Source organism: Grampus griseus, assembly GCF_964374135.1.
Source record: "Grampus griseus genome assembly, chromosome: 1".
Taxonomy (NCBI): domain Eukaryota; kingdom Metazoa; phylum Chordata; class Mammalia; order Artiodactyla; family Delphinidae; genus Grampus; species Grampus griseus.
This window is the reverse complement of record NC_139017.1, coordinates 70362615-70381952: the sequence shown is the minus strand read 5'-3', so window position 1 is coordinate 70381952 and position 19338 is coordinate 70362615. Positions and strand designations below refer to the sequence as shown.

At 46.0% G+C, this 19338-nt stretch overlaps 1 protein-coding gene across 3 annotated transcripts; it reads right to left on the bottom strand.

Annotated features, from left to right (window-relative positions):
- Nucleotides 1–7786: 7786 nt before the first annotated feature.
- Nucleotides 7787–18788, bottom strand: LOC309833874 (ETS translocation variant 3; the record flags this gene model as incomplete). Of its 3 annotated transcripts, none has more annotated exons than XM_082672382.1 (5): nucleotides 7787–8922; nucleotides 14461–14576; nucleotides 15837–16074; nucleotides 16667–16725; nucleotides 18676–18788. In XM_082672382.1, the coding sequence occupies 4 exons, from the start codon at nucleotides 16710–16712 to the stop codon at nucleotides 7787–7789; spliced, it is 1536 nt and encodes a 511-aa protein (XP_082528508.1). The 3 variants fall into 3 exon arrangements, with proteins under 3 accessions (XP_082528508.1, XP_082528509.1, XP_082528507.1); XM_082672383.1 differs by having other exon boundaries at nucleotides 16667–16722; nucleotides 18676–18721; XM_082672381.1 differs by lacking the exon at nucleotides 18676–18788 and having other exon boundaries at nucleotides 16667–16745.
- Between the last annotated feature and the right edge of the window lie 550 nt (nucleotides 18789–19338).

Below are 19338 nucleotides of genomic sequence, written 5' to 3'. Positions count from 1 at the left end.
CTCGTGGATCAAGTAAGTTAAAGCAAGTGACAAGAACGTACAAATGTTACTTGCAATTGGTCACCAGAAGTCCAAAATTTCAACATGGGCGACAAAGATTTTTCCCAGCTGGGCCAGGAGTGGGAGAACTAAAGCAAACTTCCTTTACTGTGATATTCTGAAGACAGGCTTATACCGCATACCTCAGTTTCCCCTCCCTTTTCCTTCCAGTTAGTTGCCTGGAGGTCAAAATCATACAAAGAATCTCTACCCCACTCTCTGCCTGTTTAAATTACTCTTTGAGGGATTTGGGGGAAAAAAACCCAGAAGGCCAAAAAAGACACACTGGAACAAAGGGCCCTGAAGCCAGAACCATGTTTGCAAGGCTGACCTCTGTCTCCTGGACAGAGGGGTCCCTCCATCCTCCTCCCTGGTCAGGTGCCTGCAGAACGTGGGGTGAGAGGTCAGAGACGGCCTCCCTCACGGACCCTTAGCTCTCTGGGACCAAGGTTGTAAGGTTCTGACTGTTCTCCTAAACCAGTCTTTGGGCTGAAGCTGGGATGGAGCCAGCACCTGACAACTGAGGCAAGGGGCAGTGTCACTGGGGCAGACACCTGCTGCCTCTTGGCTCTAGACCTTCACTTCTCAGTCTTAGCCCATTGTTGGGCGGCACCCTCCCCATTGTCTCCCTAGACCAGATTCCCAGATCCTGGAGCCCCGGAGTTTGGAGATGTGGGGCTTCTCCCCTCAACCTGGGCCCTGGGAGTCAGGGTGGGGCTCGTCTGCATTCTGGGAAGGCTTTAATCTTTGATCTTTATCCCTCCATGACCAGTCCTCACAACCCAGCCCCAGGAGCCTGTTTGTCCAGAGATAGAGGCCCCCTCCCCTGGGCCTGCTGCAGGTGCTGGCTTTCCTTCTGCACTCCTGATTGGGACACAAGGCCTGACTCCTGGAGAAATGCTAAGGTTGGGGTCCCCCACACCACCCCTAATTCTGCGTGTCTGATTAGAATAAAGTGTCTTCACCCTTGTCTCAGAGATCCAAGGCCATGAATGGGCAAAGTATGGGATTCAGACTCTTGAGAAAGGTTTGAATCAGTAGGACAGGTCACCCACTGTGGACCCCTACTTTCTCATCAGTAAAACAGGGATCATAGTGTTAGGGGAACCACTGACTGAAAACTGCCTGCCCTGGCCAAGCCCGATAGTAACCACTTGCATGAGTTATCTTACAACAGGAGGTCCTGGTAAGGAACGTGGAACTAACAAGCTACCACCTACCGGAAGAATTTGGGAAAGGTTAAAAGGAGAGAGGAGACACCAGTCCATATGTCCTATCAACCTCCGAGAATCCTTCTCACTAGAATCTATTGGCTGAGCGATGTGCGCGCCACCAGGAAGGACCCTGAGCCAGAATGATTGTCCAGAGACAACCCAGAAGCTAAGCCTATCACCATAAAACCCGAGACTGCGAGCCACGTGGCAGAGCAGTCCTCCTGGGTTCCCTTACCCTGTGGCTCTCTGCCCCAGCGCCCCTTCCCAATAAAGTCTCTTGCTTTGTCAGTAAGTGTGTCTCCTCGGACAATTCATCTCCGAGTGTTAGACAAGAGCCCACTCTAGGGCCCTGGAAGGAGTCCCCCTTCCCGCAACAATAGTATCTTACCTCCTCTTGAGAGGGGCCGACGGAAGTGATGTGAAGGCAAAAGCCCTGTACAGAGTACAGGCGTAAATGTCTCTGTCATGTCATTTAAAAAAGGACTTTGAGTACTAAATGCTTTATGTGCGTCATTTAATCTTCAGAACCATCTTCTAAAATAGAGAAGTAGAGGCACGGAGAGCTTCCATAATCTGCCCAAGGACTCACAGCCAGCAAAATGGCACGGGTGGGACTATGGGATTAGAGCCAATTCCACTTTATCTCCCTTCCTCAGGGAGTCAACACACCCAGCTCCTGAGAGAGGAGGGAAGCAGAAGCTGTGACGAGAGGGGTTAGGGGTGGTGGAGTCGGGGGATGACTGAGACAGCAGTCTTCCTTCTGTCCTCAGTATTCCAAACTGGCATTCTCTATCTGGACAATCAAACCTCCTTCCTATATTTCTTGTTATTCATTTATCCAGCAAATACTCATCAAGCATCCTCAGGTTCCGGGCAGTGTGCTGGGCACTGGAGAAAGCGAAACGACCCCTGCACCAGCCCTCGGCTTCTGGAACATCCTGCGAGAAACCGGACCGGCAGAGCACTGACAAGATTGTCTTAGGGTGGTGGCACAGAGGTAAACACGGGCTGCAATAGCACACAGACGAGTGCCCAGGAAAGGCCCCTGGAGGCAATGACATCTGAGTTCTGGAAAAGATGTAATTGGTCAGGTGAAGTGGAGGAAAGACGTCTGTCTCCAGGCAGTGAGTTCAGCAGGGCCAAGAGGCCTTATGGCATGAGTGGTTAAGAACACAGGTGTTGGGGCTTGAACCCCGGTCATACCAGTTAATGTCTCTGTGATTTAGTGCTCCCCTTGATGAAATGGGGATTAATACAAGTAAGCCCTTAACATGCCTGGCACGTGGTAACTGCTGTCTCTGCGCTGGCTGTTACGGTTGGATCTTAGGTTTTACGTGGGCTGACAGAGTGTGTGTATGCATGTTTGTGTGGTTAAGGATGAGGCTGGAAGGGTAATCTGAAGGGCCTTCTAAACTAAAGTAAGGACTGTGAACAGGGAGATACTGGGGAGGCTTTGAAGGGGTTATTCCCTACTCGCTCATGTCACAGGCTCTGAGACTTACTTTCCCCTCATCCTTCCTCCCCCGCCCCCACCCAAAGTGTTCTCACCTTGAAGCTCCATCTCTTTCCTCGCTTCTTCCTCCCTGCTCACCACCACTCACTCCTCTTTGCTCAGAATTTGAATAATTCCCATCCAATTCTATGCACTGAATGGTCAACATGGGGTGGCAGAACCGGTGGCCTGGAATCCCGAGCTCAGAACTATAACCAGTTTCATGCCTAACAAGTCTCACTTTGCTTTCAGCAGCCTGAGGAAGGAAAAGAAATCAGGAGGCTGTCCTAGCAGGAGGGTCTGCACCCAAGCCCATGCATTCATTCCCAGCCTGATTTGGGTTGCTTCAGGGAGTCAACCAGTTAGCCTCTGTCATTTCACCTTTTCCTGCCAAAATGAGTTACGAGTCTTCTTAAGCAGAAATGTTAATTTGACAAGCGGGCCTTCATGCTCCTCTGTGGTCTAGCCCAAACTCTTTTGCGTAATATTGGGGATGGCCATTGCTAGCAGAGTAAACTGTGAACTCTCGGCGTCTCCTACGGCCCTTCATAATCCATCCTAGTTTGCCTCTTTAGCCTCACCCCTCATCAATTTCAGCCTTTCTGAACTCACAGGACCCTTCCATAGAAGTCAAATTTAACACCTGGCTGTGATTCTACCAACGTTGATATCTTTAGAAGATCCCTTTGCCTTATCTCAAGAGTAAGACGAGAATACTTAGTCCGGCACCATTTTTCTTAGGGTGTGTCGTATGATACTCAACACCCCATGAAGATCTCCTACTCCTCTGGATTCCTGTCCTCTACCGGGAAATACTAGGTTTCCCTAGCACTGGCTTGTCATGTACTTAAAAACAAAACAAAATCAATCATCCCCAAATCACCTTTATTGGGATGATTATTCGCATGGCTGAAAAGTCACCCTTTTAGAGTGATTTTAATTCAGTGGCCTTTCTATTCAAATTGTCGTACCACTATCACCACGAACTCCAGAACATTTTCATCACCCCAAAAAGAATACGTGGCCCATTAGCAGTCACGCTTCACTGCACCCACTAATCTATGTTGTCTGTGGATTTGCCTATTCTGAACACTTCATATAGATTCATACAAAGTGTGGCCTACTGGGTCGGGCTTTGCCATGTACTCTTAATGAATCCTCAAATCAATCTTGAGGTAGAAATTTCCCCACTAACTCGTGTCCCTGGCTTCAGTGGTCCTTTATCTAGCAGCACCTATTGACTCAAGGAAATTGACAACCTCCAAAGCTGTTAAGGGACCTACCCTCGCTGTGTTGGCCCCTGCACAACAGGAATAAAAAGTGTGGAGGGGGGTGAGCTAGCATGCACGCGGCACATTCTCTGGCATGACCACCCTGGCTTAGTGTCTCAACAACAAAACCAACGCTCCGCAAACATTACTTAAAAGTATTTTTTTTAAATTTTATTTAACTTTAATTTCTGAGGTAAAATACTTTTTTTTCTTTCAACTTCCATAACAAAATACAGAGCTATCAGATACCCCTGGAAAAAAATATGTATATTATACATATATTTCTATAACATTACATCATATATATATAATATATATATGCAAAAATTTGAATTTATAGAAAGCGGAACATCTAAAAGGCACTGCACAATGGAGTTAAGATTACTTACATTTTATGTACATATACACACTTTATTCTGCTTAAGCGGATAACTAGTGAAGTCATCTTTCACATGTGAATTCCCCAAAATCCCTGCATCGCAATTTTATAACTCAAAGAATGCCTAAATATTTCAAAACAAATTAACTGGTAACTTTTTTTCCCCCAAGAAGAAACAAAAAAATGGAACAGTTCTTGAAAGATTGGATCAAAGTTTTTTTTCTTTTGAACAAAATTTAAAAGTATGTTCCATTACTGTCTACAAAACAAAAAACACAAACATAATTATGGAATAAATAAAAAACAAGGGACAAACAGCCAACTGACTCTACCCGCTTGGTGAGAAGTGGTATACTTCAACTATTTTTTTTTTTTTTTAATGCTTCTGAAAGTTTCTTGGCCCACTGAGGACGAGGGTGCAGTAATTCCCTGTGTTAGTTAGCGAGCTGGGTTTAATGCAGTGCAGCTTGAAAACTGGGGGTTGAAGGGACTTAGTGAATTGTTTATATTTCACTCCTAGCCGTTCTTAAACCAAAAAAAAGAAAAGCTCAGCAAGGCTGGATGCCCTGAAGAGATCTCTACTGTTTTCTTCTCTAGAGTCAAAAAAGCAAACAGTTTGAACAGGTTCTTAATACATGTTCAAGATCTGTATTTGCAAAATGTTAAACATTTGGCACAGCAAAAGGTGGAAAAAATGGGGAGGCAAAATACGTCTGGTGTTGTCCCCCCCTTTCCACCTGCTGTTCAGTGATGAGATGCTCGCGGAAGAGAAAGGCCTGGCTTTGTGCCAGGCTGGTGACAGGTGCTGCCCAGAGTGGGCTCGGGGAAGAAAAACTATCTCCCACCCCTTTGCTCCAGGAAATATCAGTGACCTCCACATCCCCTGGTCCACTTCCCGGGCAAGCCCAAGTCTGGCTCTGTGTAGGACCCTCCCCCCAACCCCAGTGTGCAGTGCAAATCAACCAACAATTTACTGGTGGAATGGCAATCAAAGGAAACAGTTAAACACCAAACAATTTCTTAAAGCCAAAAACAGTTTTCATGGAGTTGAACATTTTTTGAGTGTTTTTTTCAAGTGTAAAAGCTGTGACTTTTTATTCAAACAGAAGCAGCATCTAGGAATTAATTCTGGCACTTGGGTTCTAGGGGGTTACAGGTTTGCATCACGGATTTTTCTCCCTCTTATTTTAAAGGCCTCATGTTTCTATTCCTGAGTTCATACTGACACCTGCCGGCCCTCCCCTCTAGTGGACAGAGACGGTGGGCAGCCAGCCTCCCTGGTTAGATTGGGCAATGCCAAGCAGAGATGCCTCTTCCACCTGCCTGGGCTTGCTTTCTGATTCGAGGTAAGTCGAGGTACAGAGAAAGAAACCGACAAAAACACAACCAACCAAAGGCAGCCTGACCAAAGCCTGAGTTGTTAGGGACCACTCTCCTAATCCTTTTCCCAGGGAAAGACAAGTCACTCACGGAATTTGAATCAAACAAGGGGGAGGACAACTGCTGAAAAAGAGCATGATGGACTCAAGTCCTCTTAAGCCACCTAACAACTCACCCACCGGCTCGAACCTCTCCTGGGCCCCTCTCTCACGCACGCACTCCAGTTTAAAACAGACGCCCCCCCTCACCACGAGAAGACAACCCTCAAGTGCTTCTTGGTACACTGAGTTCACCTACGCTGAGATGGAGCCGGGAATCTATCTCTCCAATTTCTAGACAACATCCCTGTGCCCACTCCTTGCTCCTATCAGAGACGCAGTTCTTTCTTCTCTCTGCTGCTCGTGGATCTGAGCCATGTTTGGTATTTCTGTATACTACTGTGTACTTACATGTGCACGTGCACACACACACACACACACACACACACACACACACACACACAGTTGGCTGTGGCTTCTTTCTCTCTGCCCCTAATCCAGGCTCCTTTCGATTCATGTAAGATCAATACTTTCCCATTCCTTTGAAGTTGCTGGAAGGGAATTTCCCATGAAGAAACAATTCCTGGGGTCTCATGCAGGATAGTCAATTGATCATGAGAATTAGTACAATCTAGGGGAATGGGTATGGCAAGAACGGCAACACCACAACAGGACAGACACCCACTGCTTCACTTACACCAGGCCTCTTGGCATCTGTCTCCCTTCTGTCTCCTGTCTACCGCTTCTTTCAGCTTCCTAAACATCCACTTGTACCCCCAGCTACCTTCTGTGTTTCCAGGTTTCATCTGCCCTTAACTCCCACAATCCTGCCTTTTTGCTACCTATCCCAATACATCAAGTGGGGATGATTAAATACCAGCTTAAAATTTAACCATCTTCCAACACTCCTGGATCATCCGAAAAGATGTCTATGCCCTTTTACAGGTTTACGTTGACAGACCCGTATCATGTTGAAGTATGTTCATTGTTAAGGCTTTGACTTAAGAAGACGATAAGAGAACCAGACACTGCAGAAAGACATCTTCAACTCTGTCACGTCTCTCAGTCAACTCGCTCAGTCACACGTTGGTTTGGCTCCCCAAACCCACGATGGAAAAAAAAAAAGAGCATTTTTGTGTTTTTGTTTTTAAAGGCATTGGGTTACATCCTCCTGCCCTCTTCTTTCTTCCCTGAACAAGAGTTTATAACTCCTCATGGCTTCTTAATAGGTGAAGTAGGTGAAATGTCCAAGAAATTCACAGCAGGGCTTCCTGTCTCAACAACGAAGCTGAAGGCTCAGCGCCTGTGCCTTGCCAGCCCCGCTCTAACTGGCAGTACATTTCACATTTCCTGAAAACATTTTATAAAAGGAAAAAAAAAAAAGAAGCCGAACAACAACAAAGGGAAAAAGAAAAAGAGCAACACCTGAACATCCTCCTGCCCCCATAAGACTGAGATTCTTATTCCTCCCCTGAAATAATTATAAAGAAACATTTCAGGCAAAATACTTAGTATTAATGGTCTCTCACTGCTCAACCTCCCAACCACGCCCCTTTCCCTTTTATGTGTATGTCTCAGAGCAAAATAAATTCATTAATGGCTTTCCACATATAAATACAATAGAAAAGAAACAAGTCTGGAACCTGAACTATCATGGGACCAAACAGTATCTTGGCCCTCTGGGAGTTTGTCAGAAAGTGTAAGCCTCAACAGGAAACAGAGGCTCTTTCTTCTTTCAGTTCAATACCCTTCCCATGTCCTACTCACCAGGAAAAAAAGTGTGTTCACATTCCATCTAATTTACAACAGAAGATACCCCCATCCTATCCCCCAAACATAAAAATACAAGTCTATGCCCCTAGAAGGATCAAACCAGCCTAATTCCCTCCCACCCCCCCACCCTGAAATCTTGCTACATAAATACATGTATGTGTTTGATTATAGTATAAACAGCTCCCAATCAGCTTCCAGTTCTAAGCGTCAGCAGCAGCCGTTGCCAAGCCCCGGGGTCCTGACCCATTCCAGAGGAACTTGCCATTCTTACTCAGCTCCCGGGCTTCAGGGTCATCATTCCAGCGCCGCTTCAACCGAAGCTTGGGGGGCATCAGGGCATCTTCTTTCTTCTCAGGTGCACCGGGCTCTTTGCCAGGCCTGTCGTCACTGTCTTCAGTCACCTCTAGGGGTTCTTCACTTGGGGTGCTAACGGGTACAGAGGGCCAGACAGGTGGTGCAGCTGGGCGGGCAAAGATGGTGCCTTTTTCCTCTTCTGTGGTCCTGCTTGGCACACTGCCCTCTTCTTGACAGCGCTCCTCCTTTTCTCGTGCCGACTGCCTGAGACTCTCAGGATCCTTCTCAGAGGCTGGTTCCACCTTAATTCTCGGGGGGACAGGAGCCAGCGTGGGAACAGTGACAGGCGCTGCCTCCTCGCTGCTCTCCACCCTCTCCCGGTTCTTCCGCCCGACAGGTGGGGGCTGCAGCTTGATGGAAAACTGGGTTGACTCCTCAGGATGCATCTGGCACTGCAGCGGTGGAACCATGAGCCCTGGGTAACGAGGAAATGTCCGCGGACTCAGATGGTAGTTGAACACAGAACAGGCTTGAGAATGAAGGTAGTGTTTCATTTCCTCAGGGTTGAAGGAGAAGCAACTGCTGCTGGTGAAGGGGCTCAGGCCTGGCGACGGGCTATAGGAGAAGATGGTGGGAGTCAGGGAGAGGGCTGGTGAAATGGGGACATTCAGGACGCCTCCACGGCCGGGGATGGGAGAGATGGCGAAGGGACTATGGGGGTCAGGGTACATCCCTGGCCTAGAGAACAGGGGAAGCATGATGTCAGGTTTGCGCTTCTGATGGCCAATCCCTCCGCCGACAGCATTTCGGGAGGACATGAGATCCACACCCCGGCGCCAGTCAGCGGCCGAGCCATCCTCCAGCTCCGAAAGCTCCACCTTTCTATCAGTGCCAGTGCTTGACTCCTGGCCAGAAGCAGTTAGGGAGCTAGCAGAGAACCGCCCTGGCTGCACATCACTGGTTGGAGAATGGGTGTCCAGAGGTGGGAAGTGGAAGCGGGAAGAGGCTGTTGGCACTGCTGGTGCACTCTGAGGAACCACACCTGTGAGGGAGGAAAAGACAAAAGGCCACTTTGGAGGTCCGGTCATTCATTATCAGCAATTTTACTTATGCTAAACAAGTACAAGATGTTGAAGAGCAACAGAAAATAAACATTCCGGCTGGACTGAATCCCTCAGCTGCCTGTCTCCTCAGCTTCCTATACTCAGTTTAGTCGCCACCTTTCTCTAGAGTCTTACTGTCTTCACAGTACTCATTACTATCCAAAATATCATTTACTTGTCTATCTGTATTCTAAAACATAAATCCCATGAAGGCAGGGACTTCCTATTATTTGCAAGTAGATTTCCAGCAGTTCAGGGCTTAATAATTAGTAGGTGCTTAATAACTACCAGTTGAATGAATGAATGGGTATTACAGCCTTCTCCTCTGCAACTCTAAATACTGTACATATATCACCTGCTTTAACTCTCAGCTTTGCAAATCATCTTTTCTTATTTTCATAACTTTGGCCGTATCTATAAAGTAAGCAAGCAAACCAAAGGCAATGAACGAAACTGGGAACGATATGTATGTAAACAATGCATTAAAAGGCCGAAGACCCTGCACCCCACATATATGAACACAAACAAGACCACATTTTAAGAACAAAAACAGATCACAAAAAGAGGCTATGTTTGTTAAGGTAGGTTCTCATGGTGTACCTTTTATCATTTCTGATATACAATCACTACTTTGTAGAGATTCAAAAATTTTTAAATCTCTCCAATCTATTTTCTATTATACATATACTGTATAATGATCTCCACTACCATCCTGCTTTCAAGCACTGAGGACGCTGCGAGAAAGTCGAGTACCTACCACTTCTCCCAAAATCAGAGTAAAAACTGAAGCTCTAGGCCGAAACCAACACTGTGCTACACATGTCAACTTCAGAGCCTCACAAGTTAACTCCCCCGAAAAGGTCCTCCTGACAATCAGAGCATAAGAGAGGTATGAGGCCTCAGGGACCCTTTGGGCGCCTGGGAGGCATCAGTGGCTTCTATCACTGATGATGTCAGGAGGGCTATTTTTACTCTGAGGGAAGGATAAATGAGAAGAAAAAATAAGAAAAACCCAAATAAGTGAAGTGTGGTGATCCAGGAGAAGAAACAAAAAAGGTGCACGAGATACGATGTGGGTAGGAATTGCTTGCAGTCTTCTATTCTTGTTATAATTGAGTCATCCTCAGATAGGACTCTGGAGTCGGTAGGTATGTGCAAGACTGTAGCTTTCTTGGCACATATGCCTGAGTAACACTGCGCCAGCGCAGCATTTCAAAATGATGTTCCACAGAAAACTGGTCTGCAGGTCTTTTTTCTAAAACCACTGATTTAATTGCACAATTAGGAAAAACAGATGGATGACCTTGAATATAATTTGAGTAGAGTCAAGAGGGTCTCCAAAGTATCACTTCTACTAGCTTATTACAATGGCTAAAATTCTATTCTTTTTTGATTCTCCTGGATCTTTATTTTGTATTAAGAGCACATCTATTCAAAAGCAAAAAAACACTTCTATGTGTTCTGAAGGACTGAATAAGTATAATGTGTGGGGGGGAAGGGAGGTGGTAGAGAAGGTCTCATCTCCTAAACAATTTAGTTTTTTGCTTTGTTTTTTCTAAACTGGAGGCTATCTCAGTCCCTACACAGGCTAAGGTACACTGTAAATCTGCAAAAAGGAGACAGAATACATAGCATTTTCCAAATGCATTTAGAGGGAGTGAAGGAAGGCAATTTGTAGGTGGCATTCTGGATCCCTCACCTCTGAGTAACTGCAGCAGCCCTATTTTTATATGTTGTATCAGTATGTTGAGATAACAAATCTAAGACTTTGTCTGAAAACTAAGTTTGCTGCTAAAAGAAGTATGAATAACACTGCTTTGAAGAAGACAACCTTCGTGGAGCCACTATGAAATCAGAGTAGTAGTAGTAGGTAACCAACTGGTTTTTGAACCCCTTTAGCAAAATGGAATAAGGCCCTTGTCTAAGTTCAAACCCCGGCCCTACCACTTAATAGCTGTGTTACTCTAGGTAACTTACTTACTTTTCCGTGCCTCAGTTTCATTACCTGTAAAATGGATAATAACAGGACTAATCCTCATGCTATGAAAACTACAAGAGTTAGTATTTGTAAAGTCCTTAAACTGGTACCAGCGCATAGCAAACTGCATGTGTTTGTTAAAATAAATAATTTTTTATTAGACAATGATCATGATTAAAAAAGCAAAACTTTAAAAGGCATGTATCATTTAAATATGGAACATATATTAGATAATAGTATTAGAGCATGTTAAAACTTCCTGGGTATGGTAATGTTATTGTGAGTAGAAGGAGAATGTCCTTGTACTTGGGAGATACATACTGAAGTACACAGGGATGAAGTGTCACATCTGCAACTTAATCTCAGAAGATAGAAAAAGTATATGGAAATATAAAGCAAATGTTTATCTATTGATTAGTGAATCTAGATAGAGGATATATGGGTGTTCGATGTTCAATTTTTTCCTCAATTTTTCTGTAGCTTTAAAGTTTCCTAAAATAAAGATAAAAAAACTGGGGTGGGGTGAAGTGAGGTCTCAAGTCCATCCTTGAACTGGTCTGCTCTCTCCCCACACCCTGACAGGCAGCATTTTTACTAGTATCTTCTATATCTTTCCAAGGTTTCCTATGTAAGTACATTTAAAAAATACATTTTAATGTAAATATTAAAAATACATTTAAACATTAAATATTAAAAAATAATAAAAAATTTTAAATGTATTGCTTCTATTTTTAAAAACACACAGTTCAAAATAGCCCAACTGTATCAACCCACCATCTAGACAATATCTCTCTAGCCTCCAGGATCTTAATCCACATAGCTCTGCTTCTTCGAGCATTTATCACATTCCACATTGTATTCCGAATTGTGTTAAACCTCATATATCTTATCTCTCCTGCTAAATTTTAAGTTCCTTGAGGGAAAGAACTCCCCCATAATCTTTTTCTTTTTCTTTAGGGCTTAACACATTATCTGTTGAACAAATGAATGAATCGAAAACCAGAGAAGGAATGTATGATCTATTTCAATAGCTCAATCTCTCAAGAATTGTTTCCTGAGAAAGTGTCCAACAGATAACTGTATTCAAGCCACTCTGATCAATCTTTGACTTTGCTGTCATCCTTAATTTTTTTTTTTTTTTTGCGGCACGCAGGCCTCTCACTGTTGTGGCCCCTCCCATTGCTGAGGACAGGCTCCGGACGCGCAGGCTCAGCAGCCATGGCTCACGGGCCCAGCCGCTCCGCGGCATGTGGGATCTTCCCGGACGGGGGCACGAACCCGTGAACCCGTGTCCCCTGCATCGGCAGGCGGACTCTCAACCACTGCGCCACCAGGGAAGCCCTGTCATCCTTAATTTTATCATTTGTAAAATGAGGGTACTGAGATGTATACTTTATTTGGCTAGGAGAGTTGCATGAGTTAATTCACAAAAACACTAGGCAAAAGTACCCCCATTAAGTAGATGTTCAATAAATGTTACATTCCTTTGTCATCATAAAAGTTAACCTGAAACATCTGGTCTATCTGCGTAAAAGTTCTCTATGAACTAATGACTCTAGTTCTTTGGGGTTATCTGTAACCAGGATGTAAAAACGAAGTTGTATCCCTAAAAGTTTTGCTTTCCCCATGACTTTTTGATTAGGATCTTGAGCTTAGTTAAGGATCAATGTTGGTTCAACCACCTTCAGGCACGATAGGCGGTGCTAGGCCACTACTGTTAGGTTTCTAGACCAGAGTCTTCATATAGTGAGGGTCCAGATTTCCTTTCCCTGGAAAAGCATATTACTCCCAAGGGCTGATGAATGCCCCATTCCAGGTTGTCCAAGTGGCTGGACTTGTGGGTTTTCAATAGAAAAAAAATGGGTCAAAGACAGAAGAACAAGACTCACACACTCTGGTATACCCAGCTAGAGTCAAAATTCCTCTAGGTACACAGGAGGGGGGTAAGGGTGAAAAATAGAGGAAACAAGATTCCAGTGGTTAGAACAGGTTTGATTTCCTAACGCCTCTCCCTCAGGCACAAGGAAAGAAAACAGGTTGTAATTAGAGAGATGCATTCCAATACCACTTTTATTTTTTTTTAAATGCATGCCCCAGGGACAGAAGGGAGTGGTTACAGAAGAGATGGAACTGTAATGATAGCAGCATCAAGCTAAAACTGCCCTAACTTGTTGTGTGTAGTAATTACATATCTGCCACGGATCTCAGCATTATATTCTCTCAGCCACACCCCTGCTCTAATTTTTCAGGTTTCTTCCAACTTTTCTCTGAGAAGTTGTAATACTACAGAATCACAATCAGATTTCTTGGCCTTGTACAATGCCACAAAGACAGAGCATTAATGGACTGCTCAGAAACTAGTTAAACACAATCTATTTTCTTAGGCAGAGGTCTGATTTGCATCTTAAAACAAACAAACAAACAACCTTATCAGAGACTGCTTTCTGCATCCCTGAGAGGCAGACCCAAAACCTCTGTGAGAAGCTGTAATGGAAACCTGTCCTGTGGAGAGCCTAGAGGGGAAGCCTTGCAGCACTTCAGAGGAGAGAAGGTCAAGTAACCCCAGAGTCCTGTTCTCTGACGCGTTGTTGGTGCAGATCAAAGACACTGCTTTTCACTGCAAACATATGAACCTCCTTTCTGTGATCAAGGATGCTGTGGTTTTGATGATATTCACTTGATAAGGGTGAGCTTGGTTGTTTCATAGAAAATCGGAAGTGTTTGTAGAAGCTAGTTCTTGTCTATGAAAGAGCCACTGGGCAGGGTGTTAAAACTCTGAGTCCTGAACTTAAAGATCAACACAAACCTATGGAACACGATTCCTAAAGAGGACAATGCAATAATATCTAGGAGATGACAAATAATATGCAGAAAAAGGAACCAAATAAACCAAATCTATCTTGATGCTGCAGAGTCTATCACTTCCTGTGAGATGAATGGGAAAACTTGAGCAAGAACGCAGAGGAAATCCAGGGGATCATATTACTTCGGTGTTTCTAAATACCCCTTAAATGTGACAAATCCTAGACCTGGGTTGTTTTTTTTTTTTTTTTTTACACTGAAGGTCTCTCTCTTTCTGATCATTTCTACAACTGTCCATTCAAGGATAACTCAAACATGTGTGTCTCAAACTGAATCCTCCTCCAGAAATTTAGGTTCATATTTGACTCTATAAACACATGTCTCTAAAAGTCCCATCAACTCCCTAAATCAACATATGCTTCTGGAATCCTGAACCCCTGCTGGGATCACCTTTCCTTTTCCCAGTCACACTGAGCAGATAACAGAAACCATGGGTGTGTTTTCCCTTCATAATGTACCTATGTCCTAGATTTCGGTTTCTGAGGGTCCAGAAGAAAGCTTCTGAGAGAAGCAACCAACTAGGCAGGGTATTACAGCATTATATACTGGGACTTACATTTTCACATATTAGACCTGGGTTTTAAAATTCCTTTTCAACTCAAAATTTATTCCCCACCAAGAGAGGTTTGCATCTTACCACTTGACCGTATGTTGATGAATGGGTAGTTGGGCATCACCAGCTTGTTGAAGTTAAATTTATAAGTAAACCTTTTCCCTTTTGTTTTATGAAGAATCCTCTTGTTGTAATAGTATCTGTAAAAACAGGAATGCACGTCAATTTATCTTCTAGCTACTGACAGTTTTTGATATACTTAGGTAACCACTAAGATCAACAATTCTTGCTGAGTATTACTTGCAAACATCACTATCATTCTTTTGCAGCCTTGCCCTTAGGTTAGAGCTGGGAGACCTAAGAGCATACTTTTCCTATTCAATTTTCAACTAAATTCTAGTCCTTTACAAAGACAATCTCACTTTGAGATCCTGAACACCTATCCTAGCCCCAACCACCTTCTTCTCTCTCTCTCTATGGTTTCAATTCTTTAGTCCATTTCCTTCCTGTTCCACTGTATGTCACTGCCTTGTTTCTCCTTTCTGCCTTGCCCAGGTGGGGGCAGACAAATCTCTTGGGAGACCTGATGTGGTTAGTCTGGAGGCCTAAGCTCAAGGCATAGACAAAGGAATGTAGAACTGTTTTATGGTGGCAGGTCAAACAATGGTACACCCTGATCTGGAAAACAGCAGTCAGCCTGGCCTACTTCACTTTCAAAAGGAAGTGAGAGGCTCCAGCGATGCTGCTGCCCAGATTTTACATTCAGGGTCACTAACAGTGAAGGAAGGCAAGGGGATTTCAATGTACGTAGAACCTTGAGGCTTGAATCTATTCAGTGGCATAGGTTATAAACTGGCCCCTGGAGGGCTAAAGGGTTATGAAATGTAAAGACTGACAAGGGGAAAAGAAAACCTGCAGAAACTTATAGTGACCAATCTTTAGACATGCTGGAGCAACCTATGAACTGACAACTCACTGAGCTCACTGACTGGTTCCTGAATAGCTAGGGTACTACCATGCTGTGAGTGCTCTCTTGTGTGCTTGCTTCACTCTTTTTCTAGTTTCTTCCAGGAGAGCCTAAAAAAGATAAATTCTAAGAGATTTCTAACAGGGAAGTGTAAATTAATCTTTTGGATTATAAATGAGCTCCAATCCAGGTTTCACCACACATTCTCGCCCACTACAGAGCAGAATTGGCTGTCAGGATCCAGTGCCAGCCACGTTGGAATTCCCTCCTACATATAACCAAAGATATGCCTTTTCTCCTCCTGTGCCTGTGCTACCCAGATTCAATAGCTCCCACTCCCACTTTAAAGCTACACCTAAAAAAAAAAAAAGCTACACCTATTCACTAGTGTAGTCTCTTATCACCTGATACCTTTTTTATCTAACATTCACCAAACTACTTAAGTCTTCTTCCAATCTGTTAACACAATGGATTTGGGAATCCTTTCCCTCACCTCAGGGCCCGGCTCAGCTTGTCATAATTCATCTGTGGTTTGCACTTCCTGCGGCCCCAGAGGCGGGCCACCTCGTCTGGATCCTTGATGACAAACTCCCCGTACTCTCCCTGCTGCCAGGCGATGACATGGCGGAACTCCTCCTTCTGCAGCAGCTCCAGGATGAAATGCCATAGCTGGATCTGCCGGGAGCCCGGGGACGACTCTGTTTTATAGGCCCAGTCAGGAAACTGATACCCTTTAATATGAAAAGGGCAAGATCAAGGTAGTCAGGAGCTAGGAACATACATACCTGTATCCCCAACCTCACATTCCAATGCTCAGAATCTCTAGAGTGCTGTGCAAACATGCCACAAACACACTTTCGGTCAGCTGGGGCTAACCACAATAGCCGAGAGGAAAGCAGAGAGAAGTTACCTTTCCTTGTGGCAATCATTAAATCTGATAAGAGCTGGGCAGCAGCACCCAGGTGTCTAATCTCTTACCCTTTCAGATCTTACTAAATCTCATGCCTACTTTCTGTAAGGACATGAAAGTTCCAAAGGGAACAAAAAGGAAAGATAATGTTTTAGGAAAATACAACCTTACCCTCAAGGTTGGAATTGTGTCTCTAACAGGAAAGAGACGCTAAAGCTCGGGATAAGGGTGTGGTGACCAGACATGTTAACATTCATCCATAGGAAACAAGCCTACAACTGTCCTAGCAGTATCTACCCTGTCAAGAGGCTGGCAGCCATGGTCTGGCATTTGTGAACCAAACCCAAGTGGAGAGAAAAGGAACCACTGAGGGACATTCCAGGTATGTCAGAAGATGATTAACTTCTGCTCACCTCCACCTCCTTCTGGCTTTTCCACGATGCTACAGCCTGCTTTCATTTTCACCCTCCTGCTGAGAGATACAAGCCACATCAATTACTTTAAGGTGCTATTTATTTATTATCCTCCCAATGTGTTCTGGCACAGCCTTTCCCCAAACTTCTTTTTCCCTGTCTTTCCCTCCTTATGTAACCCTCTTTCTTCCAAACATGTCACCTCCAAACTGCTAATCCCCAAGTCATCAAATGATGCGTGCTCAAGTCATCAGCTTCAAAGGCCATAATTATCTCCCACCTGACTTTAAGCCACAAATTGTAAACACTGTTTTTAATATTTGCTTTCTTCCCCCTGACCAGTCCTTCAAATGTAAAAAAGGGTATGGTGAAATGAGTCCAAAAACGCAGCCAAAACAAGTCAAACAGTTTGTCTTCTATTACTAGACAGGCCCAGATGCCAAGATACACAAGTCTGAGTTCACCCAGATGTACCAGTTTAAAGAAGAATTAAAAAAAAAAAAATCCAAAGCCATCTGATTGCCACTCAAGAATGAACATCTGATTTTGATTTACTTTCCTGAATTATGTGAGATGGGAGAAGGAAAACTTCTCCCAGTCAGAAACTGCCCCTTCCTCCTTGAAACAACACCCTGGGATACATTAAGTAAACACACCATATGTACAGTTACTCTATACAAACACACACACACACTCCCCCAATTTTTCTTTGAGAAAACATTTTACGTTTTCTCCCTTTAACAGGAAAGAAAAAAAAGCAAGCATTTCTGGGAACCTTCTGTTCAACAAGTGGAGGGAGTCTGGCTGTGATTTGAATTCATTCCACTCAGATTTACAGTTCCTTAATAAATTTCCTGTTCCCAGCAGCAAGCAGCCTGTATCAGTCCATCCTTTAACAAAAAGGAGGGAAGGGTAAAACTGCCAGAGGGATATGCGGGCAGAAGGCAGATCTACCCTCAGCCAGGCAGTTCCCCAGGGTGAATGACAGGCCCTCAGTACCAACATTAGCAGGAGTCTGGAGGCAATGTAGGTGCCTTAGTGACCCTAGGGTGGGGTGGGTACAAATTCCTAATCTTGAAATTTCATCTAACCTAGGATTCCTCTAGATCCTTTGAATCTTTTTTCTCACCATACACATCAAGAAGACCAGCAAGTTTCGGGCTATGAAACTACCAGGGAATGAGGATGAGATACATACCCCAAAGGAAGGAAAAAACAAACATAAACACAGACACAGAGTTACACACACAAGATACACAATAACAAGGCCCCAGAGCTGAGGCAGGAGTTTCCTCTCCCGGCTGCTTCCATCTCCGTGACAATGAGAGAGGAAAAACACTAATTTCCCCACGGCTCCAGGAAGCTGCCCTGGACGCTAACAACTAGATTGCTCTGTCGGATCGCGGGGTCTTTATTCTGCCACCGGAATGCCTTCACCCACCACGACTCTGCGATCCAAACCCCGCTGCAACAATGACTTGCCCAGGAAGCTCTCTCCCGACATCCCAACTCCCCCGATTTCACCCATAAAGGCCTCCCTCCCAGGGGCCTGGAGGCGCCTCTCCATGCCTTAGGCAAATTCATTCCGAGGACACTCTGTCCAAGTAGGATCACTCATCTCAACTCTGCAAAGCCCGGCAGGCCCCTCGCCTCCCTCGGACCGCGACCATTCCCCAAAGAGTGAGGCTTGCAGAGTCTGGTGCCGCGGATCCCCCGCTGCAGCTCCCGGTCCCGACTTCCGCAGCCCCGGAGCCTCCTTTCTACCTGCCTCCCGGCCGGGCCTCCCTCGCCCCGTGGCCTCGAAGCTCCGCGGAGCCACCGCACGAACACTGCCTGGATCCCCGTCGCCCCTCAGCCGCGGGGCCCCCTCCCTCCCCCGCCCCCCGCACTGGGGGAGGCCCGGCTGGGTTGGTACGTGGCTCGCCGGGCGGCCCCGACCGCAGGGACGCCGTCCACGCCGAAGCCGGGGGTTCTGCCCAGAGGAACCTGGCGGCGAGGCCAGGACTCACCTCTCCCCCGCACGGTCCGTCTTCGGTCCGGTCTCCTCCGCGGCGTCTCCGGCTCCTCCTCATCCACCCCAGCAGGAAGTGACCTCCTCGGCTGCTTTCGTCACTTCCATCCTCAGCGGAGAGGGCGGGGGAGGGGGCGGCGCCCTCCTGCCGGTCTCGCAGCCGCGCCGCACCGCGCCGCACCCAGCCGCGTCTCCCTTTCCTTTCTCCTTTCCGCAGACGCCGACTTCCGCCCGCACCCAGCCCTCGGCGCGCGCTCCTCCCGCCGCGCTGCCCGCGCAGCCACCCCGGCGCGGCGCGTGCGTCACGTTGCGGGGGCACGTTAGGCACGCTCGCGGCGGGCGGCAGGGCGGAATTCGGCGGGACTCGCAGGGGGAAGCGGCTCTAGGGGGCCAGCGGGGCTGCTGGGGGCTTTTCCGCCGGCTTGGTGTGGGCCAGGCGCTGACCCGGGGGTCACGCCTGTCTCGGGAGGGGACCTCGCAGAACCCACGGGAACGGGCCCAGCGCCGGCATAAAGCTTCCCCCAGACCGCTGAGAGGGGGGTCCCCCGTTTCTCCGTAAAAGGGCCCTGCGACCTCCCAGAGAGGAACGCCTTCACAATGGGAAGAGATACCCACAGACCTCAGAGGTCGTTCGCTGCCATCTAAGAAAAGAGTCTTTTCA